At 55.4% G+C, this 24,961-nt stretch overlaps 1 protein-coding gene and 1 non-coding gene across 4 annotated transcripts in view; one reads left to right on the top strand and one right to left on the bottom strand.

Annotated features, from left to right (window-relative positions):
- Positions 1 to 24,961, bottom strand: part of PDE2A (phosphodiesterase 2A) — a 101,570-nt gene that overhangs the window by 34,689 nt on the left and 41,920 nt on the right. For 2 of the 3 annotated variants that reach the window (XM_031653213.1, XM_031653212.1), the window contains one exon: positions 20,895 to 20,956. The exons of the other annotated variant lie outside the window; for it this stretch is intronic. In XM_031653213.1, the coding sequence (XP_031509073.1) occupies positions 20,895 to 20,956 (62 nt within the window). The remainder of the gene's footprint in view (positions 1 to 20,894; positions 20,957 to 24,961) is intronic. 3 annotated transcript variants of the gene reach the window in all.
- LOC116269868 lies at positions 11,563 to 11,624 on the top strand. Its single transcript, XR_004177682.1, has one exon. It is a non-coding gene; the product is annotated as a U7 small nuclear RNA (small nuclear RNA).

Genomic DNA, 24,961 nt, shown 5'->3' with positions numbered 1-24,961 from the left:
TGTGACTAAGACTGGATAACCCAGGGGTGCCTCATCTAAAGCAGAGGAGACCCAGGGTTATCAGTCTCCAACTCCAATTTCTCAGACCCTCCTAGATGGGGGATCTGAACTCTGGCCCCATGGACAGCCTGGGGACCCATAGGATTCCACAGGAGGCTGGCCTTGGTCTAGTGGGATGAAGGACCTTCTTCCAAGCAGGGCCACACTACAAAGGCATGCTACAGGTCACCAGGAGAGAGGGAGCAAGTGAGCTGCCCATCCTCAAGGGTGCGCAAGAGTGGGCTGAATGCCCATTTGCCAGAAAGCTCCATGCTGGGCTCTAAATGAAGCCTTGCATACAGGCTTCAGCTCCAAATTTCACTCCTGGGTCTTCTTGGCTGCAGTTTCCTCCTCTACCCCCATGGATCCTGTGTTCCCAGGAGGAGGGCAGCAGTGGGCCTTCTCCCCAGATGCTTACTCAGCATCACCTTCTCCAACACCCAGGCTTCCTTGGTCCCTCCCATTGCTCAAGAATGAAGATACATATCTTGGTCATGGGAAGATGTCTGCCGTCAGACATCAGAAGCTACTGATTCCAGACAACACAATACCCAATTTGGATCACTTGTCCTTTGACCCTTAGGCTCCTCATCACAGCACAGACACCTTCAGCACCACACAGTCACAGACCCCACATCCTTGCAGACATCCCAGCATGCCTTCAGACACCATCCACGTGCGCACATACACACACATGTTCTCACTGGTACAGTTCCTTACAGATTCACAGGGCAAGAGCTCGAGTGATGCCTGTGTACAATACACACAGGCTATTATGGCCTTCCAAGGTCAATTCTGAAGACTAAAAAGGGGAGAAAGAGCTGATGCCCCCAATACTCCCAAGATAGTCTTCTAGACGAATGCTCCCCAGACCAGGGCTCTAAAGACAGTGCAGAAGGTGGTGTTAGTTTATGTCTATTCCTTCCTGGAGGCAGAGGAGTCAACAAGCTGACTCCTGAGAGGCCCTGCCCTTGGTGGAGTCTGACGTACGTGATGTGGACTTGGGGAAGAGAGACCCAGGTGACAAAGTGAGCCTGATACAGGGGGAGAAATTTTTCAAAGCCACAGGCTTCAGAGAGCTAAGTCTCCTCATTTGACCGATGAGGAAGCTGAGGTTCAATGAGAAGCAATGATCAACCTGTGGTGAGCCAGCCAGTCAGGGCAGAGCCAGGTCCAGAACCCAAACCTCTGGATCTCTAGCCCCTGTCTGGTTCCTGCTCAGCACCTGATCCCCAGCTCCCACCCTAGAGGGCTCAGAAAGAACAGTCTGTCCTTTGTTCTGATTGGTGGACTCCTCAACCTGCCCTTTGCTTCAATTGGGGAATGCCCTCAACTGTCCTTTACTGGAATTGGTGGGTGCCTGCCTGACCTTTGCTCTGATTGTTCAGTTTTCTGTGACTTTTCAGGCCAAAGGCAGGATAATAGCAATAAGGAGATCAGGAAAAGAAAGTTGGGGAGAGTTGGGGCAGCAGCAGGGAAGGGTTTCCCATCTGTGCCAGAGTGGACTGGATGGCAATGTGACCGATGAAGCCCAAGGCTCTCTACCGGCATCCCTCTGTCAATCTACCTCCTGGTCCTACCCAGCCTGCCCCAGGAGTGGAGGGTGTTGGGTGCAGAAACTGAAGCTGGGAAGAGCCACTTCAGATCTGGCACTCAAAGGGGCCTTCAAGGCTTGCTCAAATGCCATCTCCTCCATGAATCTTCCTCAGATCTCAAAGCAACCTCACCCCATTGCATCAACTCAGGGGAGGAAACAGCTCAAATTGCAAAGCCTATGAGGTGTGGGCTCAGAAGGAAGAGTCACTGCTTCAGTGAAGGAAGGAGAGAATCAGTGGGGAGCAGCTGAGAATGGGAAGCAGGGAGATTCCTGAATTGAAGGCACAGATGGGGAGTGAGGCTTAAATCAGGGGCCTTCAATCTTAAAAGGAAGAGGAAAGGAAAAATACAGACACAGCTTTACCTGCTCACATGCCCATCTACACATGCCACACAAATACATATTGCCACGCACACACCTCTATTCATATGTATATGCACAGTCTCTCACATAAACATGCACACAGACAGATCAAAAGGCAATCATATATTCAATGCATACACAAGGCTGCACTTATGCATGCACACCACACACACACACATATACACATACACAAACTCAGGCTCGAGATGGGGTGAAGGAAGTCACATTTCCTGCCTTCACAGCTTTTTGGAACAAATATCAGTATAGATATCAGCATAAAAGCCAGGCAATTTCCCAGACCACAGGGGAGAACTTGTGGTGTGTAGGAAAGAGCCACAATTTCCAGTCCTGTCCCACATTGACTACATAAGTTCTGTGTGGCCTTAAGCAACAACTTTCCTCTTCTGAGCCTCAGTTTTCTCGTTACTAAAAAATGGATCTTTCTAGCTCTGCAGCATATAGTTCTATGGTTTTGTAGTTTAATTCAATGAAGCTGGACAGATGAGTGGGTGGGTGGATAGGTAGATAGGTGGCTGGATGGGTGGGTAGATGGATAGATGGAGCCTTTCTGCTCTCCCCAGCTCCACCTGCAGCTCTGTGGTCTGAGGTAGGGCCCAGTCAGCACCACAGACAGCACCATTGCCAAGGACTTATCTTTCATTCACCCCAGATACCAAGAAAGGGGAGCCTGTTCTGAGTCAGGCCTCCTCTGAAGCCAGGGTTGTGGCTCAGCCTTGGGCTGGATCTGCATTTCTGCACTTATCTGGGGAGAGGAGAGGGTCTGGACTAAATTACTTCTAACTCCTTCTTAAAGCCTAAGATTCTATGAAACCAGAGACCTTGGTCTTACCCCCTCTGGAGCCACAAGCACAAGACCAACGCCCTTCCTGAGGGTTGGGGTCACTGCCATAAGATGCTCTCCTTATGGAGAGCTCTCCACGAGTCTCTATGCCTTTCCCCATCTCCACAGGTCCTCCTATGGCTCTCCCCGCTGCCTGGCACTGGCTCCATGCCTCCTTCTCTACAAGGAAGCCTCACAGTGCCCCTCACACTGGCCTACAGGAAGGCAATAACATCAAACTCAAGAGTCAAGTACCTCCCAAGGTCCAGCTGTGCTCTTGGGACTGTCCGTTCACACTGATTCATGCAACTCTGCTTGCGTTAGGTCCTCTGCGAGGCCCTCCTCTCTCTGTGGGCCTTGGTGTCCCCTTCTCTAAAGGGAGGGGTCCTTCTAGATCCCCCCAGGACCTTGGAGTCCACAAACTCTCTGTCCATCACCCCTTCCCTTCCTTTCAGGTGGACCTGCCTCCCTCCCTGCCTCCCTCGGCCGACGTCCACCTCTGTCCCAGCCTGCACTCCTGTTCCTCTCCAGGAGTCTTGACGTCTTTTCCCACCTCCGCGTCCTCTCTTCCTCTCATAGCTTCTCCTCCCACTCTCCATCTCTCTCTCTCCTGCATACTTCCTGCCCCCACCTACTCTTGTGTCTCCAGCCCACTCCTCCCACAAACCTCCAAATAGTCACCTTGAGAACATGGGGAGAAAGCACCTAACTCAAGAGAAGCACCCACAGAATGGTGAACCCAGGAAGGCAGCTAGAGGGGAAACAGGGGGTGCCAGGCAAGTGTCATCTATGCCTCTTTTGCTTCCTCCCTCCTGTTCTGGTGGGCAATGTACATAGTCTCTTATCTTCCCAGAGGACGGGGCCCTTCAAGGGCACAGGAGAACTTATCGACCTCTGTGCCCAGCACGGGTCTGGCACTAGCAAGCACAACCGCCCAGTCAGGGTGACTGGCAGAACTGCCCCAAAGGAGGCCTCCTGTAGGCTCAGACCAGAGAAGTCCCCTTTTGCTGAGCCTCGGCCCCGAGCCTCAGCCCAGCACCCAAGCTGACTCTATGCCTCCTCATAGCCTCACAGCACACCCAGCCTGCAGAGTCAGAGACAAGAAAGCAGAACACGGTGGTTCCTCCTCCTTCCTCCCCACCCACCCATGTGTGCCACCTGGCCAAGGAGCCGCCTCTCAAAGACACTGGTACCTTGGATGCTCAAAGAGGAACTGCCTGTGAGTGTGAAGATCTTGTAGCCCCAGACCCCTCTCAACGAGGCTGAGCTGGACCAGGGTCAGGAGAATAGAGGAAAGAGGCTTGGCAACCCTTGGGAGGCTTAGTCTGAAGGAGGAGACAGGACAGAGAGCCAGAACGCAGCTGGACTAGCCCAACTGTCAGTCATGCTTGAGTGAGGCATCAGGCTTTGGGAAGGGGAAGGTACCTTTCCCAAGCACCTCCTGTGGCTAGAGGTTTTCCACCAGGCATTCCCCAATGTTCGTGTGCACCAGAACCACCCAGAGTGCTTGTTAAAGTGCAGATTGCTGGCCCCGCCCCCAGGGTTTCTGATACAGTAGGTCTGGGATGAGGTCCAAGAACTTGCATTTCCAAACATTCCTAGATGACAGTGATGCTGCTGGTCGGGGGGCCACACCTTGAGACCCACTGACACTATCTTGGATCCTCCTACAAGCCTGAGAGGTGCCTGTTTGGGTCATCCCCTTGTACAGGTGAAGAGGCTAAGGACTGAAGGGGAGGGGCATTGCTCAGGTGAGAACAGCCAATGAGGGGACGCCCCAGGGAAGGTCCCATTGGAGGGGAAAGGCTGGGGATGGAAGGAGAGAGCGAGGCTAGTGGTGGGGAGACACCGATAACAAGGTAGTATGGACGGGGCCACTCGCAGCGCAGGAGCCCAGTCCTACAGGAGGGACCTCTCAAAGACCTTTCCTCCTCCCCGCTCTTTCTCTTCCTCCCCTCCCTCCTCTACTTACCCCCTCCCCTTCCATGCCCCCATCCCTCTATCCTCCTGCCCACCCTTTGCAGACTCCGGCTTCAGTTGTTACTCCAACAGGGCCGCGTCTCCAGCCTCCGAGCCACACTGGAGACACGTGCACTGTAGAATACACCTGAGCCAGTCCCGGCGCCTCTCAAGGGTGTCCCCATCCACAGGACCCTGACCCCACACTGTTGGCTCCTCCCTTCCAGCATCCACAACCAGCTCCACCTGGGCCTCTCGCCCTTTCCAAGCCAGTCCCAGCTTCTACTCCAGCTCCTGCCTCCTCCAAAATGCCCTCCTGGTTGTCCCCCGCACCCTTGGATCCATCAGGAGCTAGGTTTGGGGATGGATGAAGGAAGGGGAAGAGGGAAAGAACAGGAGAAGGAAGGTAAGAGTTGTCTGCATGATCAGTTCCCCGAGGGCCAAACTCACTGGGATCCCCTCAGTCCCTCGCCCAGAGTCTGGAGTCAGGAAAGGAGGGAACAGTCAGAGTGGGTAGAGGGAGGGAGGCAGGAGCTGAGTGTGGGGAGGGGGAGGATATCTGCCCTGCGAGGCAGATATCAGATCAAGCAGGGCAGAGCCGGATCAGATCTCCTCCCACTCCCTCCCACCTTCAGCTGCCTCATCTACAGGGCAGAACTGAGAGTGGCTCCCATTCCTGCCGCCCACATTCTTCTGGACGCCACAAACTTCCTCCCAAACACATCACAGCATCCCCCTCTCCATGCCATCACGGTCGTCCCGGTCACCTGGCATTCTAGCTCTCCTTGTCCTCTGGCCTGGGGCCCATGAGGCAGTTCAGGACAGTCACAAGGAGGCAGATGCAGGCACACTCCTGAGCAGGATGGAGGAGGGGGCTCCCAGTCCGCAAAGGTGTGCAAGCAAGGACCAAGGCTCTGTCACCAGGGAGCCTGTGCCCTGAGAAGGGCCCCTGGTGAGGTGGCTACCCTCCAGCTCTGAGTTCGGTGACCCTGAATGTCTGTACACCCTCCTCAGCCTCACCCCCTCAGAGTGGGTTGGGAGCTGGACAAAGCAAGTCCAGGAGCCTCCAAGAGGCAGGCATCGTGGCTCAAGCAGGAGAGGAGGAGGACACTGTGTGTCCCGCTGGGCCAGTGTCAGAAGAGAGTTTACATCCCTCAGGAAATGATGGCCAAAGGAATAACTGGATGGGTGGATGGATGGATGAATGAATGAATGAATGAATGAATGAATGAATCAAGTGATTTCCCTTCTCTGGATCCCCTCCAGGGAGAGTTTGTTGTTGTTCCCTCTCCAGGCAAGTCTGACACTCCCACCTGGGGGTCCCACAGCCCCCCATCCACCACCATGGCACGCACCGTGTGCATCAATGCAGTGCCACCCTTTCCCTTCTGGCTCCCACAACAGACTGGGAGCTTTTGGAGGGCAGAGATTGTGTCCTGCCCCTCTCTGGGTCTCCAGCAGTACCCAGCCCCTCATAGGTGTTGGTAGGTATTTGCTGAGCTGTAAATGACTGGGTGAACTCCTGTGTGCCCAGGACTACTAAACTGTGAGGGCTACATGCCATCAGGGAGAAGAGGGGTGTGGAGCAAGGATCCAGGCAGGGGAGATAGCTGAGACCTCTCAAAGCCTCCTCAGTCTGGCACAGTGACAGTCTTAGAGGAGCCTGAGGAATGGGGTGCCTCCTACTGAGAGCCTTTGGCAACCTCTCCCAGGTACCTCCGCAGGCCAGCAGGCCCTTTGTGCTTCAGGATCATCTCCACATGTGACCGGGTCAGGGCAGCAGGTCAGGAGGGAGAGGTCTTCCCCAAGAGGAGCACTGTCACCATCACCTTCTTTTATGAGTGAGGTCACCTCCTCCAGGAAGCCTTCCTGTGTGGTCACTTGTCCTCCTCCCAGGCCTTCTGAGAATTCCCACAGGACCAGGGTCTACAGGGCCCTAGACCTCATGGAGTCCAATCCCAGCTTGATGGGGTAGACTAAGGCCAGAGGAGGCAGGGAAGGACTCACCCAGGCTCTCACCTGGAGCCAGAAGACCCATGCTTCAGCCCAGCCCTTTGGGCCACACTAGGACACCTTGTCCCAGAGTCCTGCTTGTCTTTGGGGCCCCTCTAATACCTGCCTTGGCCAGAGGATGGGCTGAGCCCTCTCGGATGTCAGGTGGGGCTGAGTATCTGCTTCCAGGCCAGAGACTGGGTCTCTTGTTTCCTCGCTGTGCCCATTGTGTGTGGGAGGTAAATGCTGAAGGAGGCGGCCTGGCATAGGGTTAGTGTGGGCCTGCAGAGGGCGGGGAGGAAGGGCTGGCCTGGGGTGGGCTGGTGGGGGTGGACGGGGGGCAAGCCCAGCCATGCTGGTCTCTGTAGGGACAAGACAGAGAGCAGGGCACAGCAGCTGGCTGCCCAGTGATGCCTGCCCTGGGACTCTCCTTGACTGTCCCAGTGCATTTTCTCCCTGCCTCTCAGCCTCCCTGGGTGCTTGGCCGCTTCTCTCTGTGCCTGGTCACCTCTCTGTATCTGTGCTCTGCGGCACGTGTGTGTCCCACAGCCTCCCGCTGCTTTGTCCTATGACTGTATTTGGCTCTCTCATCAGAGCTTGGCCCATCCCAGCTGTTCCCCAAACCCCAGGGGGAGGGGGAAAGTGGAAGTATGAGAAAGAGAGCCGGACGGGTCAGAACAAGGACTAATTCAGAAGCAGAGGGACAGACATAAGAGCTGGAAGGGAACCCCAGGGACAGGTGGGGGCTGGAGAGGCAGGGCTGGCTAGGGAAGCCCCTGAGGAGAAGCCCCTGAAGACCAAGGCAGAGTTGGGGGAAGAGAGGGGTCCACCCTCTTCCTCTGCACTGACTCCTGCCCCCCTTCCCTCTCCCTGCCCCTGCAGGAATGTATGAGCACTTTTATTGTTCCTAAAAATAGCCCTTCTATAAGGGCTAAGGGAGAAGCAATTTTCTGAGTGGGGTCCGTCTGGGGCACGCCTGGCCTCTGGGGTCCCAGTCACCATGCTCCCCAGGTGGTCCCTCAGCTCCTCTCTCCCAGTGCAGTGCTTTGTTAAACATAAATGTGACCCTGTCCCTCCCTTGCACAAGACTGTCATAGCTCCTGGGAACACCCCCTCTGCTCCTCCAGAGTGACAGGCTCCAAGCAAAATGCTCAGCACACAGCCTGGAGCAGGGCTCGCAGTCATCTTACCTCATCAGGGCGCTAAGGGTGAGAGGCTGCTCACTCCCTCCATCCAGGCTCTTCCTGTTCTGGCCTCAGGCCTCTTTGCAGTGCCCCAGCCTGATTCCCTGCACCCCTCCACCTCCCCACTCCAAGCCTTTGCTCCTCCATTTCCTGCACCGTGGTGTCTTCTCTTCTCTCCTGTTCTTCCTGTTCTGGCCCTCCAGAAGCCCCCAGCCCTCTCCCCTGGTCTTGTCCTCCACCTATCACTGGGACTCTCATCCCTCTCCCGTCCTCCTCACAGGGCCCCGGGCAGATGGGGCACCAAGGCACAGAGCCCTCCTCCAGTGAAGGAAAGAGTTGGTGGAGACACGGCAGGCTCTGGGGCCCCAGGCACTCCCCTGAACCCGGACCTTCTTTGCCCCCTTCATGTGCCCTCCCCAGCTTTGGCTGTCTTTTCTGGACTCCGGGCCTGAGTCTCTGTCTCTCTAATCAGTCTCCAGGGGAAAGCCCATCCAGTCTCACCTCCTCCCTGCCTCCATTTTTCAGACGAGAGCGCCAAGCCCCAGAGAGGGGAGGCAATGGGCCTATGAGCCCACGGAATGCTGGCCATGGGCCTTGGTCACTCTGCCTCATTACACAGGGTCCCGGTCAGCAGGGCCACAGGGGCTGAGGCAGGCTGTCACACAGCCCACCTCCCAATATAGCCCACCTCTCAACACGGCCCACTTTTCCACCCAGCCAGCCAGCCAGGCAGGCTGGCATCCAGAGTTGTTTTCCTTTGGAGGGCCCAGGAAGCCAGAGAACAAACATCCGGAGTCTCTGGAATCTCTCCTACTTTCCTTCCTCACATCCCGAAGATCTGGGAGCCAGCGTGAGATGCACGCAGTGCACACACACACAGAAGCATACACTGGGCTGGGTAAATATGTCCGCCTGGGATATTTTGTGGGACTGTTGTGAATCCATGGGTCCCTTAGACCCCCAAAGCCTTGAAAAGAGGATGATGCCCTCCCACCAGACCCTCGGACCCTCTATACAATTCAAACTAAATTTTATCTTGGAAATGAAAATTAAAATAGTTTTTGTGTGGTTTTTCTGACTGCAAAATTCTGGATACACTTATCAAAACTGACCTCTCCTCTTAGGTCACCAGCAAAGCAGAACTCCCACTTTGCTGGCGACCTAAGTGTGCAGCCTGCCCATTAATGGTCCATAGTGGCGAGTCCCTGCAGGCCATCACATGATCATGGCAGACTATGTTCCCTGGCTCACTGGGAGAATGTCCGTGTGAAAGTATGTAGGTCTGTGTTTCTGTGGGAATCTGTAACCCACATGGGTTGTAAGAGTGTAAACATGTGTAAGTACCCGTGTCTATGTGTGTGCACTGGCCATCTGCACGTGGGAGTGACCATGTGGGCCTGCAACTATGCATATGTGATTCGGGTCATTGGTGTCCATGTGACAGTGGTGTAGTGAGTGTGTGGCTGTCTGGGGAGCTGTGAATGCACTAGTGGGTGGTTAGTCTTGTCTCCAAATGGTGAGTGAATGTGTGGCTGAGAGTGGTGGAATCTGAGAGGGTCTAATTCTCCTCTGTGCACCCCTGTCACTTCTCCCATCGCCTCCCTCAGATGCGGGCTCATCTGCCTGCCCTGCCACACACCATATGTACTGGACAAGTCTTTGGACCTTCCTGGGATCAGTTCCTCATCCGTAAAAATGGTCCCTTCCCCCAGAGCTGCTGAGAAGATTAAACTGAGCTGTCAAACCTTGCCTAAGCTGACTCCCAACAGGGGGCTGGGGCCACCTGTGTGCACATTAGAAAGGAGGGACCCCAATTCTCTGGGCAGATGCGGGCCTGAGGGGAAAGGCTTGGTGAGGGAGAGCGGGCTCAGCTTGAGCGCCACCCCACCTCTGCTGGAGCTCCTGTGCAAGGTATAGCCTGCATGGTTAAGAGGCTTTGGCCTTGCAGGTGACCAAGAAAGGGCAGCTTCCTTTCTTCCTGCCCCACCTTCAGGTGTGCAGCCTGGAACTAGAGGGTCTCTAATTATAGGACTGGGGTAGACATATTCCAGATGAGACTCTGAGGACACTTACCCCTCCTCACTTCGCTGGGGCCCACTCCTCTCCACCTACTCCTCAGCGCTCCCTCCCCAAGGCCCAGGAGAAGGCCCTTCAGAAGCCACAAGGGAGACTGACCAGAGCTGGGATGCAGAGCTAGGCAAACTGGGGCCTCTGAGACCCCCCCAGTTCCACCCCCATTTTTGGAAAGGGAGACTGAGGCCCAGAGAGCAGCAGGGACCCTCCCAGGGATACAAGCAAACCCAGGAAGTCTAGGCTTCTGTTTCAAGGCCTCTGTAGCTGGGTTTGAGAAGACCCAAGCTTTGGACTCTGTTGGCTCCTGAAAGTAGCCCAAGAAAGCAGGTAAAGGTCCCAAAAGACAGGCACTTCGACACCTAGCCTCGGCTGTGGGTATGAACTCCTATCCACCCCCACCCTCCCGACTGGGACCAGATTCCCCACTGGTGTGATTAACCAAATTATGGGACTTTTTCTTGAGTAAATTGCATCGGCCTAATTGAATGAAGCTGCAGGAGCCTGGGCTGGAGGCTGACAGTACAGTGGTAAGGATGGCAGGGGAGAGGAGGGGGCAGGAGTGAGTGGGTGGGAGGGGGTATCGCTGACAACACCAAGCAGGGGACAGAAGTTGGGGAGAGGGAGAGAGAAGGGCTGTGGGTGTAAGAAAAGAGGACGCCTAACTCAGCGCACCCTCACTGTGCTCCTACTGGTGCTCCTGTTATTTGGGGGCCTGGGATGCAGGTGTTGAGGTTGCTGCTCCCCAAGAGGCCATAGAGCATTTACCAAGTGCCAGAGACTGCATGCATTGGAGCACTGCTTCATGTAATCCTCCCAAGAGCTCCCATTTTATACTTGAGGAAATTGAGGCTCAAGAGATAAAATGACTTGCTGAATGTCAGAGCCTAGACAGGGCTGTCTGACACCACAGGCCCTGCTCTTAATCAGCACCTACGACATCCTGCTGAAATGCCCACATCCTGCCTCCAGGAAGCCTTCCTGGTATTCAGAGAAGAGAGGAGCTCGCATCTGGGCACAGACACCATTTCTGTCCCCATTCAATGTTTCTCCTCATCTACCCTACAATGTTCATGCTCCCTCCCATGCTCAGCAACTGAGGCTGGGGCTGAGCCCACCTGAATCACATGCAGCCCTGTCACCTATAGCACAGCTTCAGTCCCTCTCACTGTCATGCAGAGTCCTGCACTATGTCACACTCATCAACCAGGACGACGCAAGGAGACATGATCCCTGTGGCCTTCACAGAGCAGGTCCCACCTACTTGGTGACACACAGTCATTTCAGTGTCCACAGCGTCCCACTGTCCCACATCACTGGTTGTCACAGGGCCACACATACAGTGATCTCTCACTGTCACCCTCACTCGGAGTCTCCTATATTTTCAGTGCTGCACGCATGTTCCCAAAGCCACCATGTCACCCTCACACAGCACCAGACACAGTTCCACACTGGCTCTGTGTCACTGTTACATCTCAGCATCATCCAGGACCTCCTAGCCTTAAAAAACAAAAATCCAACGTTTCATCTATTTTAGAATTTGTCTAGCAGGTTTTTCAGTCTTCACCGGAAAGCTCCCCCAACCAAAAAAAAAAAAAAAAGTCTACCTTTGGTGAGATGACATCACGTCTGGGATTTGCTTTAAAATATTTCAGCAAAGCAACCCATGAAATGGGAGAAAAATATTTGCAAAGCTTTTATCTGATAAAAAGGTAATATCTGCAATATATAAAGAACTACAATTCAACAATGACAAAAAAGCAAACAACCCAATGTTTTAAATGGGCAAAGGACTTGAATCAACATTTTTCCAAAGAAGATATTCAAGTGGCCAACCAACACATGAAAAGATGCTCAACTTCACTAATCATTAGGGAAATGCAAATCAAAACCACAATGAAATGTCACCTCATACCCATTAGGATGGCTACCATTAAAAAAAAAAAAAAAGAAAAGAACACATTTTGGCAAGGATGTGGAGAAACTGTCCGTGAGAATGTAAAAAGGTACAGAAAACAGTACAGCAGTTTCTCAAAAACCAAAAAATAGAATGGCTGTATGATCCAGCAAGCCTACTTCTAGGTATACATCTGAAAGAACTGGAAGCAGGATCTTGAAGAGATATCCGTACACTTACATTCATAGCAGCATTATTCACAATAGCCAAAATGTGAAAGTAACCCAAGTGTCTGGTGCTGGACGGATGTGATCTGTCCATACACTGGAATATTATGTGGCCATAAAAAGGAAGGAAATCCTGTCGCATGCTGCAACATGGGTAAAACTTGAGGACGTTATGCTAAGTAAACTTAAAAGCCAGTCACAGAAAGACAAATGCCACATGATTCCAATTATTTGGGGTATCTAGAGTAGTCCAAGTCATAGAGAGAGAAAGTAGAATGGTGGGTACCAGAAGCTGGGGACAGAAGAGGATGGGGGGCTGTTGTATAATAGGTGCAGAGTTTCAGTTTGAGAGGAAGAAAGAATTCTGAAGATTGGTGGCAAAACAGTGTGAATGTACCTACCACAACTGAACGGTACACTTAGAAATGGTTATGATGGTAAAGTTTAGGTTATGTACATTTTACCACAATTTAAAAAAAAAATTAAGCTTAAGCAAAGAAAAATGAAAGAACAGGTAGTGGGGAAGAGAGGAAGAAATGAGGCCAAATCCCAGCAACTGTTGAACTGGAGTGATGAGTATATGGCAGTTTTTTATATTATTCTCTCTGGTATTGTGTCTGCTTAAAATCATCCATAATAAAAAAAATGTAATGTCCCTTTTCAGTGACCATGTCCTTCTCTGCAGCCCTCACAGCCCAACATCTCCAAAGGGCTCTGCAGGCTCACGTCTTCACCTCCGTGACTATCCCACACAGGCCAGTCTGACTTCTGGCTCCAGCACATCACTGAAATGGCTCCCATTAGCCTGACTCACCCACAGGGCCCAGCACAGCACAAGCTTCCAGTTCCCATCTTGCCTGTGGGCCAGCACCAACCACACACCGTCCCTCCCTCCCACTTGAGCCTCTTTGCCAGCTTGGCTTCTGACTTCACACCCCTGGTCTCCTCTGCCTCCCTAGCCCTCCTGCTCTGTCTCATTGCTGCTCCTTCTCACCTCCCCGGCCTCTAGACAATGGAATAAGGGTTTAAGGCTTGGTCCTCAGTCCCCACATCTTCTGTTGCCAAGCTCCCTTTCTCCATTATCTGAGCCAGGTCCACGACCTTAACAAACCCCCATGCCTGTCGACTCCCAGGTGTATCCCCAGCCTGGCCCTGCTGCCCACTGCACACCTTCATCTGGATGCTTCCCTTAATATGTCCAAAACAGTTCACTCAATTTCTGCCTCCTTGTCTTCCCACCCCACTAGTGCTGACCCTCCCCCTTGCCTTTGCCCATCTCAGAAACATCTCCACCATCCATCGCTTGGTTCTTCAAGCCAGAACCCTGAAAATTGTTCTCTGGTTTTCCCTCTTGCTCATCTTCTCATTTATCAGCAAGTTCTGTCATTTCTACTTTCAAATATCTCCAAAGTTGCTCCATATCTCTAACTCTTCTGCCATTCCATTAGCACAGGCACCACCATCTCCTGCCTGGGCAGCTGCAGGAGCCTCCAATTGCTCTGCCCACCTCCTATCTGCCTCCCCCTAACTTATCTCCCCTCCCCTGCCACGCACCGTGCACACTCGCACACATACATACTCTGCAACCCGAGTATTCTTTTTCTTTTCTTTCTTTTCTTTTCTTTTCTTTTTTTTTTTTTGAGGTGGAGTTTCGCTCATCACCCAGGCTGGAGTGCAATGGCACAATCTTGGCTCACTGCCACCTCTGCCTCCCGGGTTCAAGTGAGTCTCCTGTCTCAACCTCCTGAGTAGCTGGGATTACAGGCACCTGCCACCACGCCTGGCTAATTTTTGTATTTTTAGTAGAGATGGGGTTTCACCAGGCTGGTCTTGAACTCCTGACCTCAGGTGATCCAACCGGCTCAGCCTCCCAAAGTGCTGGGATTATAGGTGTGAGCCACTGCACCCGGCCAGAGCAATCTTTTAAAATCATCCTTTGGACGGTGTTACTTTCCTGCCTGAACCCATCGGTGCCTTCCCATGACAGTGCCCAACACAGTGTTGTGTGTGCACACTGCATATTGTCACAACCATTACAGAGTATCACACATGTAATGTCAGGCCCAGGGTCACACAGCATCACACGCCCACTTCCACACACTTGCTTTCACTCTATGTCACTCCTTTGCACACTCAGCCTCACTAGATCATATGTTTGGGACACACTCGGTGTCACAATTCAGTGTCAGACACTCGAGCCACAGACTCAGGACCATACCTCCTACTGCAGCATCATTTGCTCATGTTTCTGTATTTTATTCTCATGGAGTCACACCCTCCATGTGCTCATTGTCACTTGCAGTGTCACATATGTGGTAGCAGGCAATGTGCAATGTCACACACTTGGTATCAGCATCACACAATCAATATCACACAGTGTCACAGTGTCACACACTTGGTGGCACAGCCACTGTGTACACATCTGCTATCATAGAGTGCCTCACACCCAGTGTCACATACTCAGTGACTCACCCACACACCACACAGTACCCTGTGATCATAGTCACATACTTGACATTACATGTCATAAGCTCCGTGTCATACGTGCAGAATGCCCCCTGTCCCACAGTGTCTCACTGTCCCTCTTGGCATCACCCTGGGTCCCACAAGCTCGGCCCCTCGTCCCCACCCCACTGGGCAGTCGCCAGGGCTGTTGCCCCGTGTCACGGCTGTTTCCTGTTGTTGTGCTCAGAGTCCTCAGCCTCTGCTTGTTCCTTCAAGGATTTCCTGTTGTCAGGGCCCCCGGCAGGCCTGGCCTGTCTGGGATACACACCCCTAAGCCCAGAGGCTGGCCAGCAGGAACCCTGGGCCCTCTGCCTCCCCACTCTAATATTCTGGTTGGATCCATGGGACTTTCCATCCTCCCCCAGTCCACCAACCTGGATACCCCATGTGTCTACACTGGTGCTGGCTCTGCTGGGATGGACAGAGGGGATCAGCTCCGGGCCTTGACCCAGTCCCAGGGTGTCCAGGACTGTGCTTCCCGGAACAGGGCTCCAGGGCAGCCTGCACAAAGCTGTTACAGTGGCTGAACAACTGGCGGACAGGACCAGCCCAATGCTGATCTACGGGGCTCCACATGAAGCTGCTGGAAGCCTGAGAAGTGGGAGATGGAGGGCAGAGGACAAGGGTTCGAGGGTTTAAAGTTGAGGAAGACTTCCCAGACGAAGCGGCTGAGAGCCAGGAAACAGGGAGGAGGAGGAGGAAAAGGCAGCCTTAGGAGGGGACACCAGGCTGGAGGCGGAACCTGGAGGAGACAGGATGGACCAGGAGGAAGAAAGGAATGTGACAGAGGCGGAGGACATCTGTGGGGTTTGGAGAAAACAAGCTTCTCTCCCATCTGCTCCCACCTCTCCCTCAGCCAGCACTCGAACTCAGGCTCTAGGCAGGGGCCTCTGGCACACCTTTCCCTCCTAGCCCCATGGACTGCCCCTAAAAAAGGCGCTGCCAAGCCCCCTCTCCTTCTGCCCCAGCCAGTCTACAGGAAGGACATATGGAGGCCAGAGCACACGCTTCTCACACAGCCTGAGATAAATATTTCCCGGGAAACGGAACTTGTTCTCTCAGTGTTTACAGCCAAAGGCCAGGCGGGACTGTGGGGGGCAGGGCCAGCTGGAGGAACCTCAGCCCTGGGCCGCAGCATCTGGCCTGGGCACTGCCATCAACCTGCCTGCGCCTCTGAGCCAGCTCCTGCCTTTCCCTAAGTCTCAACTCCAGGTCATTGACGGGGCTGGCCCTCCCTGGGCCTAGGCCTGCCTGCAAGCCTGGCCTGGTCTCAGTGTGTGTCTTCTCTGGGTATAAGTCCCTCGTGCGTGATGCCTCCTCCTTTGGACTAGGCTTCTCTGATGGCAGGACCTAAGATGCCCATCTCTGTCTTTGCTCAGTCAGCCAGGGGTGTGGACAGTGGATGGGCAGGCAGAGAGACAGGCTGGAGTGGTAGCTGAGACCGCCTCCCCGGCCCCAGGTCCCTGCACGCCCGGGGCCCGTGCAGCCAGACAGGTGGGCACAGACAAGTGGCAGGGCCTCAGGACCCCCATGGATGCCAGATGCTATGGCCAACTTGTTGGCATCCACTCCCTTGGGGCCATGGGGCATTGTAGAGGCCACTGGCTCCTGATGTGCAGAATCAGGAGGAGGCAGCACATCTGGCAGTTAGGAGCACTCACTCGAGAATGTTAGATAAGCTGAAAAGTGCTGCCTCCAGTGCGGCCCCTCCAGCCTCACCCCAGGGCTCCTTGCTGGTAAGCTGTTCTCCTATACTCAGAGCCTTCGCCCCTCCCATTCCTGCCCACACTCTTGCACAGGCTGCTCCTTCCCCAGTGAAGCCCTGCTGCACCCACAGCAGCAATGGCAATACCCCCTCCAGCCTGGCTCCCGCCCCTGCCTAGTGTTACCCCCGCAGCTGGGCCCACATATTCACTGGCGGCCTCAGCCTCACCCTGACTCTGGCATCAAGCCTTCCTCAGCCCAGGACTCACAGGCAGAGCGTTTTGGAGCTGGGTTCTGAGCATGAGCCAGTCTCCTGCAGACCCCTCTGGGGCTGAGTCCTTGCTCCAGGCTCCTCTATCTGCTTGTTCCCAGTCCTGTTCTCGTCCTGGTTGTCCTCAGCTGCTGGTGTCAGAAGCTGACCTCACAGACCTCTCTGACTGCCTAGCTGCTCTCTGGCTTCTTCAGTCAGTGCCCTTGACCCTCTCCATCCTTCAGAGTTCCAAGATTGCCTCCTCCAAGTCTCCAAGACCACCCAACCCAACTGTGCCCCTTCTTGGAACTACTCCAGCCCTACTCACGGCCACTCTTGTTCATTCAAGAAGTATTTATTGAGCAGCTACTGTATACCAGGCCTTTACCAGGCACCACATGGGCCCAAGAGAGACAAAGAAGACTCAGCCTCAGTCTCTGTCTCCTGGGTGTTTACAATCCCATGGGGAAGGACACATTACCCATAGCACCATGTGGGGTAACAGGTTTCCCAACTGTGGGCTCAGGGAAATGGGGACTGTGAGTGCCCAGGGAAGGGAGGAGACTGGCTCGGCCTGAGGTGGAGGGACTAGTCTGAAAGAACGTCACAAAGGAGGTGACATTTCATCTGGGCCTTGAAAAGAGAGTAGGTGGAGAAAGAAAGGAAAGGTGTTCCAGACAGGTGGTCAGTGTGAGCAAAGGCAGGGAGGCAGGAGGAGCTGCTGTGTGCTGGGAGTGAACACAACAATGTGGCTGGAGCGCTGGATGTCTCAGGGCATGAGGGGACATGAGGGGACATGAGGGGACCCAGCAGACAAGGCCAGCAGTGCCCTGCCAAGGGGTGTGGTCTTTGTCCCAAGGGCAGCAATAGAGGAGCTGGTGCTGGGCGGTGCATTTCTGTACTTATTGTGGACGACAGTGCCCTCATTCACGTCTGCCTCTCCCCATGCCCCCACCCCAGCTAGGGCTCCCAAGCCCCCACCTGGGCCCTGAGAGCCATCACAAAGAGGGCATTGACTCACCGTGCTCAGTTCACCAACTTGAACGGCCCCAGCCCCAGCTTTCAGAGAGGCAGTAATGACACGGAGGCCTGGCCCTGAAGGAGGATGCCAGGCTGAGCTGGAAGAGCCCCTCCTCCAAGCCAGCTGCTGGCATAGGGGCTAGGGAACCATCCCAGGAGGGTGTGCTGAACACATGCTTGCTTGGTGGGGTTGGGTCTGGCAGCTCTGCTCTCTTGGCTGCTACCCAGCCAGTGCCAGGAGAGCATGCCATGCCCATAGAACTTCTATAAGCCTCAGCCCAGCTCTGCGGAGCACCCTGTCTCACAGGGGTACAGCCTAGTCCTGGCTCTAAGGATGGCACCCTTGAGGGAACAGGGAGGAGGCTAACTCTCCCCAAGGACCTGCCATGTGCCAGGCCTGCGCCGGGCACCCCACACATACAAGTTTTGTAACTTCTCCCAACAGCTCTGTTTTGGTAATGTCGAATAACAGTGGTTACGTCCAATAATGATAGAGGTTCTTCTTTTTTTTTTTTTTTTTTTTTTTTTTGAGACAGAGTCTCGCTCTGTTGCCCAGGCTGGAGTGCAGTGGCACGATCTCGGCTCACTGCAAGCTCCGCCTCCCGGGTTCATGCCATTCTCCTGCCTCAGCCTCCCGAGTAGCTGGGACCACAGGCACCCGCCACCATACCCAGCTAATTTTTTGTATTTTTAGTAGAGACAGGGTCTCACCATGTTAGCCAGGATGGTCTTGATCTCCTGACCTTGTGATCCGCTCACCTCAGCCTCCCAAAGTGTTGGGATTACAGGCATGAGCCACTGTGCCCGGCCATGATAGAGGTTCTTATCCCTGCCTGGCAGGTGAGGAGACTGACACTCAGGCTGATTAAGTGGCAGGCACAAGGCCACACACCTAGCAAGGAGTTGGGACTTGAACCTGTGCTCATCTGACCCCGTGACTTTCCACTATATGAGGCCATCTTGGCTTCCCAGCTCCACCCTGACAATAGGGCCCCTCAGGCTCCCCAGTCCCTTTTCCCTCCAGCTGTCCCTATGGTCTGAGCAATGCCCTCAGGTCCCCACTCTCTCCAGTCTTGCCCTCTCAATGTTGGGAGCATCCCCTCAGGCAGCCCATCTCTTCCCAGCAGGGTTGAGTATAGGCCTGGGCACTCGGGTGGGGTGCTGGCAGAACCCAGAAATCCAGCAGGCCCTGCCAAGAGCCCAGGCAGACACTAACTGTTTTTGGGATAGGTGTGGGGATGGGGTCAGGACAGAGCTGAGGGCTGAGGAGCTCATGGCTTCGGATCCTCGATCAGAGGGAGGAGGCAGCAGGACCCAGCTCAAGGAAAGGCAGAGAGAATACAGGGGTAGGAGTAGGTGGGGCAGACCTAGGGAAGCTTCATGGGAAGGACGAGGCCAGTGGAGCTGAACAAGGAGCAGAACTTGAACCTGCAGAGGGCAGACCTATGGCCTAGGCAGCAGGGGCTGCCCCAGAGGCAAAGCAGGGAGCCTGGAGCCACACTCCTTCCCTCGGGGCACAGCCCTGGTTGCCCAGGAGGGTCTCAGCTTTGCCAAAGGCCCCTCCTCTCATGGCTCCCTGGGTGGATGACAAATCCAGTCTTTCCTGGCGTGTGGCCGAGGCTGCTGAGACACTGCAGGCTCCCAGGAACACCATCTGTCCCAGCTCTGGGGGGAGCCCCGCCCCATGGGGAATGCCATGGCAGTAAATAAATTAATAATGGCTTTCCAGGCCCTCCCCTCCCATCTCCCTTTGCCAGCTCCCAGCAGCAGGGCCCAGTCCCACTTGGAGGCACATTCTCAGGTCTTGGCCCTGTGTCCCAGCTGGGAACCTGTGCTGAGCCCTTCCTGTGCACCAGGCCCTGTGTGGGCAACATCTTACTCAGGGGCCGGGAAAGAGTGAGCCTCGAGCCTGAGACACCTCTAGGCTCCACTCCTAGTTCTGTTCCAATTCACTCACTGCATGACCCCTCTGGGCCTCAGCTTCCCCAAATGTGAAACAGGAATAATGGCAGCCCCTACCTCATAGGGATGTTGTAAGAATTAAACAACGGGGGTGTCGAAGGCTCCTGGCACACACTGATACAAGCAGCATCTTCCTCTCCCTCTCAGCTGGGCCTGAGCAGACTCTTGCTGTTCTGGCTGTGGGTCCAGTTCGCACACACACACACACACACACACACACACACACCCTCCTCTGTGCCAATCAACATCAGCAGCCCACCTTGTTTGCTCATCAAGGCCCCTTTGAGCACTGAAGATTCCTATGAGGCACCCCTCACAGGGAAGGAAGGCATGGTTGGGGGGTGGGGATGGCACCCCTCACAGGGCAGGAAATGCGCGGGCTGAGCGCTGCACCAGTACCCATCCAAGGGTGGTAGAAGGTTCAGGAATGAAGAAAGCATAGTCCCCAGGCTCAAGGAGCTCACAGTGCAGAGAAGGCAAGGCAGACACACATACAGAGTCACGTGATGGAGAAAACACGGTGCTCGTGGCACAGCACAGTGGGCGACAGACAGCAGAGCACCCCAGCATCTGACTGCCAGGGCAGGAGAGCTCAGAGGAGGGAGCATGAGCGAGCTTGGTCCCGTGGTCAAGGGGTAGAGAGGACTTCCCAGAGGAGAGGAGGCTAGAGCTGATCCCCGAAGGATTTAGGAAGCTGAGAGGGGAAGAGGCCAGCGGGAGTAGTTTGGGGGAGGCAGCAATGGATGAAGGGGGACAATGGCCAGGCTGGGGTTGCAGAGGGGGACATGGGGATGGGGAGTATGGAGGATTCTGGGGCAAGAGAGTGACAAGTTCAGGTCTGTGCATTAGAAAGATCCTCCTGGTGGCCACGTGGAGGATGGGGGAAACTGAAAGCAAGCAGCCAGTGAGTGGCCCAGGGGAGAGTTGAGGGGGCCTGGACCCAAGCAGGGGGCGGAATGGAGAGGAGAGGAACTCGGGAAATACTCAGGGCAGAGAATCAACAGGGAATTGTTGGGTGAGGGTGTGGAGGACAAGGGAGTAGTCTGGAGTGACTCCCAGGTGAGTTGGGAGGAGGAATCCTCATGGGAGGACTTCCAGGCTGGGGATATATGGGGTGAGGGGAGTTGGCCTTGATATGGGGGTGGTCCTAGTCTGGAGGGCTGGGGCTGGGATATGACTCCAGCCTCCCCGTCCTCCCAAGGGTGAGGGCACCACTCAGACTGATCTTCAGTCTGCGCCCCACTCCCTCAAGCCCACCCACTTCTCCCTCCACTGAGCTCTCACCTCTAGTCGGTCGTCTCTATTCCCTGGGGGTCCTGGCTCCTTTGCAAGGGGGTCCAGGCTGGCTGCAGAGACAAGAAGGTCAGGAGCTGAGGCCGGCCAGGCCTTCTCCCCTTCTCCCTAGCCTGCCCTCCCATTAGCCCCCAGCAGGCCCATGGATGGCCCCCTCCTCCAGGAAGCCTTGCCCGCTTGCACCTTGCTCTCTCCCCAGACTCCCTCCTTACTCTCTGCTTCCCATAGGCACCTGTGGTTCTGCCATATTCTCTGTTCCTTGACTCTGAGGACAGAGCCATATTCCTTCTTTCCACCTAGGGCTCCTAAGGAGTGGAAATGACCACCTCTTTACTCTTTCTGAGGCCTCCTCCACTTCTGCTTCTCTCCAGGGAGCTCCACTAGCCCTCTCTAAGCCTCAGTTTCCCTATCTGTAAAACGGGATCCATAATGTCCACCTCACATAGTCACTGGGCCTCCACAGTGAGTTGGGCCTTTACTCACAGACAACCAAGGGGCTTCCAGCCCAGGTGTTGTGAGTCTCAAATGAATGTGAGCGCATGTGGGAGCCCCCGCCCCAGCCTGGCACCCAGTCATCTGGACTGGGATCAGATCCCCCAGCCTGTATCCCACCGGCACCACTTCCACAGCTCCTGGAATGCTGGCGGTGGAGACATTGCCACAGCAGCCTGGAGACACAACAGGGACCTGCTCACTCGTTCTCCAGAAGCCCACCATCCCGCGGCATTCCAAACCCCCAGCCTCTCTGAGGGGCACTGCCTAGGGCCTGGCTGCCAGGCTGCTGCCCCTCTCCACCCCCACCCAACAAGCCTACCCAGGCATCGGACAGGCGGCGGGATATTCTGAGCCTGGCTTCGTTCCCGTCAGCTGCTGGCCGCCATGCCAGCCTGGCGCGGGTGCAGGGGCTGATTTGATTTGGCAGCTTCAGCATCGTGTGGTGGGGACTGGGAGGGGGAGGGGGATGAGACACCCATCCCTGCTAGTCCCTGCTAGGAAATAAACAGCCTGAGGCGCTCCTTCTGTGAGCTGGGGGGAGGGCACAGTCTGGCATGGAGGAGGTTCTGGGTTCCCTGCTGGTGTCCCCCTCTTCTCGCCTGGGCACTGGATACCTGCCCACGACTGCTGGAATCTCTGGCTCTCCTTGGGTTGACCGTAGGGGTGACAGGAGCTGCACCTGGTGTGCGGAGGCTTGTGGTGTGGCCGAGGCAGGGTGTCTGGTTGTCCCACATGTCCCTTTTTCCTGCAGGGTCTTCCCTCTTAGCTGCGCCTGCAGCTGGGCCTGAGTGTCACCTCGGGAGACTTGGTCTGTGTGTGGTGTGATGGTCTAGGTGTGGCCATCTCCCGCAGTGACTGTGGTGTGTGGCTGGGCCTCTATGAGGTGCTGACTGCAGCCCAGGGTGTGGTGAGGTCACCCATGTGCCTGACTCTCCTGTAGGGCCTGGTATGTATTGGCCCTGGCCTGTTCCTTCCCTCTGTGCAATGACCCCACTCACCCAGCTGTGTCCGGCAGAGGAAAAGAGGAAATGACGAGGGTTCAGATAAGTGCCTGACCCCAGGGCCGTCCCTTTTATCCACAAAGCCTGAGTCTTCTTTTCCACCCACAGCCAGATGGGCCACCTGCTGAGCAGCCAGGGACAGCCCCTCCCCTCCCCTGACAGGAGGGAGTGCCAGTTTCATGGCAGAATCCAGCTCCCCCCTCAGGCCTCCCATCACTCCCAGGACAGGTTCCTGCCCCCCAGCAGAGGCACTGCCCCGAGGTGGAGGCAGGCTGCTGGCTCCTGTCCCTCCCCAACCCCACCCAACTTCTGGTTCCCCGTCCAGCCAATTTCAAGTGTGGAGAAAGTGGCTAGGATAAGGGGAGTCTCAGCTAGGTATTCCCAGCTCCCCATAATCCCACCCAGCCTGTGTTTACCACTCTCCTATCTCTTGTACACAGGCCCCCCAGGCCAGAGAAGTTCAGCTCACCCCTCCTGGACACTGGAATCTGCACCAACCCGCCAATAACCTACCAGTGCCCTGGAGGCCTGGACTCCCTAGCCGCCAGTTAGAGAACTGCTGCTGGAGAACCAGGGCTTCTGATTCCCAGACCTCCGCACTGTGGGGTCAGACCAGGACCCTAGTCCTAAGGGCCCAACAGGCCAGGGCTGTGTCCAAGCCACCAGCCAGGGAGGTCAGGGGAGGGTAGAGTCTGCTTTAGGGAAGAGTTAGCCTCTCATCTGTCACCTCCTCCTCATTGTCCCATGTCCTGTGGGGACCTCAGGGCTCTCCCCACCCAGCAACAGGAAGCTGAACCCCTCCTGGAGACACTGAAGGAGTGGCCCCAGGACTGAAGGGGGGACTCAGCCTTGCCCTTTGAGTCACAGGAGGAACATAGGTTCACAGAGTGCAGTTGTCACAAAGGGGCTAGTTGGATGAAGACAGTCTTCAGGGGTCCTAAGGGGCTTCCTAGAGGAGGTGTGTGAGGCCTGACAGGAAGAGGATACTGGGTTCCAGGGTGGCCTCCTGATGGTCTGACCAGTTTTCAGCTGGGATTTATAGACCCCGTGATATGCTTGCACATGTCTGTGGGTCTGTGTCTGGGCGCATGGGTGTGCATCCCAGTCATGGAGGCCTGAGCTCTAGTCTGTGTCCCAAGGAAAGTGTCTGCCAGAGGCAGGAGTCAGCAGACAGCAGGGATAGTGAAGGAGAGAGGAGCTGGGCAAAGAAGGGGAAGGGAGGGCAGCTCAGGGCTGTGAAGAAGGGCTGAGGAGAGAAGCCCCCCACCACGTTTCTGTAGGTGCCTGTGTGCTTAGCGCTGATCATCACAGTCAGTCCTCAAACCGTGGATGCCTGATGCCAAGGGCAGGGTGCACCCATGGCCCAGCGCAGAAGGGAGCATGGCACTGGGCTGTGCCCCAGCCTACTGTGCAGCTTTGGACAGGACCTTCCCTTCTCTGAGCTGGCCTCCTCATCGGAAGAATAAAAGGGTTGGACTTGGTGATCCCCCAGGGCCCTTCCAAATCTAACTTTCACTGGAGAGAGGCTTAAACCCAGAGAGAGCCACAGACGGAGACCTCACAGGGATGGGGAGGGCCCAAGGGCAAGTGCAGATGAGACCAGGGAAGGAGCAGCAGGAGGAAGCGGGTGGTCACGACAGGAGGGTCCAGGGAGGCACATTTCGGGCCTGCAGCTGGGGAGGGGCTCCCTGCCAGGGACAATGGAGCCTTGTGGAGGACTGGGGGCAGCTGCCACCACCACACCTGCTTCTGGCCTGTGGGAGGAGGAAGACAGAGGGGTGATGGACAGAGGCTCTGCTCCCTAACCTGAGTCCCGCCTCCACTCCTGCCCCTCAGGTGTCCCAGGGGAAGTGGGGGAGGTTGTGGGCAACAACGAACACCCAGGACTGGGAATCAGGAAGCCTGATTTCAGGCCCCGTTGTGCTGTGTGACCAGGGCCAGCTTTGGTCTATGAACCTACCAGGCAGGGGAAACCCTTGGACCTGTGCAGTGGTACTGGGCTTCTAAGGATCTATCGAGGTGGGCACTCTGGAAGGAAACCCTCCCCTGCAGCCTGGACCCCTCCCCAACTCTGGCCTGGGTGCTGAGGCATAGAAAGGACCCAGGAGGCAGTGAGACACTGGACAACTGGGCTGGCTTTCTGCGAGGCTGGACTGTGGCCTCACACACAGGGGAGGACCTGTCAGCACTTCCGGTGCCTGACCTGGGACTCCCTTCCTTGACCCCTTCTCACTGCCACCCTTGGGGCAAGAACAGGGTCTTCCCTCCTCAGCCTATACTGAGAGGGTGCTGACAGGACCCCACTGGCTGTCCTGGCCTCTGCCCTTGTTTGAGCCCTATGGACGCGGGGCCCTCGCAGGCAGGGTTTCATGCATTTCCATGTCTGTGTCCAGGAAGTATTCATGTCCTGTTTTCCCCCCACAGGCTGTCAGGGAAGGGGCAGGAGTAAGCAGGCCTCTCCTTCCTCCACTGCTGCCATTTCTGCCCAGAAACTTTGGAAAGGGTAGCAACCCCTCTCTCCGCCCAGTCTGAAATGGTTAAGGAATAGAGGCCAGTGTTGAA

This window comes from Papio anubis, chromosome 12, assembly GCF_008728515.1.
Source record: "Papio anubis isolate 15944 chromosome 12, Panubis1.0, whole genome shotgun sequence".
Lineage (NCBI taxonomy): Eukaryota > Metazoa > Chordata > Mammalia > Primates > Cercopithecidae > Papio > Papio anubis.
The sequence above is the reverse complement of the archived record's forward strand: the minus strand, read 5'-3'. Positions and strand labels throughout refer to the sequence as shown.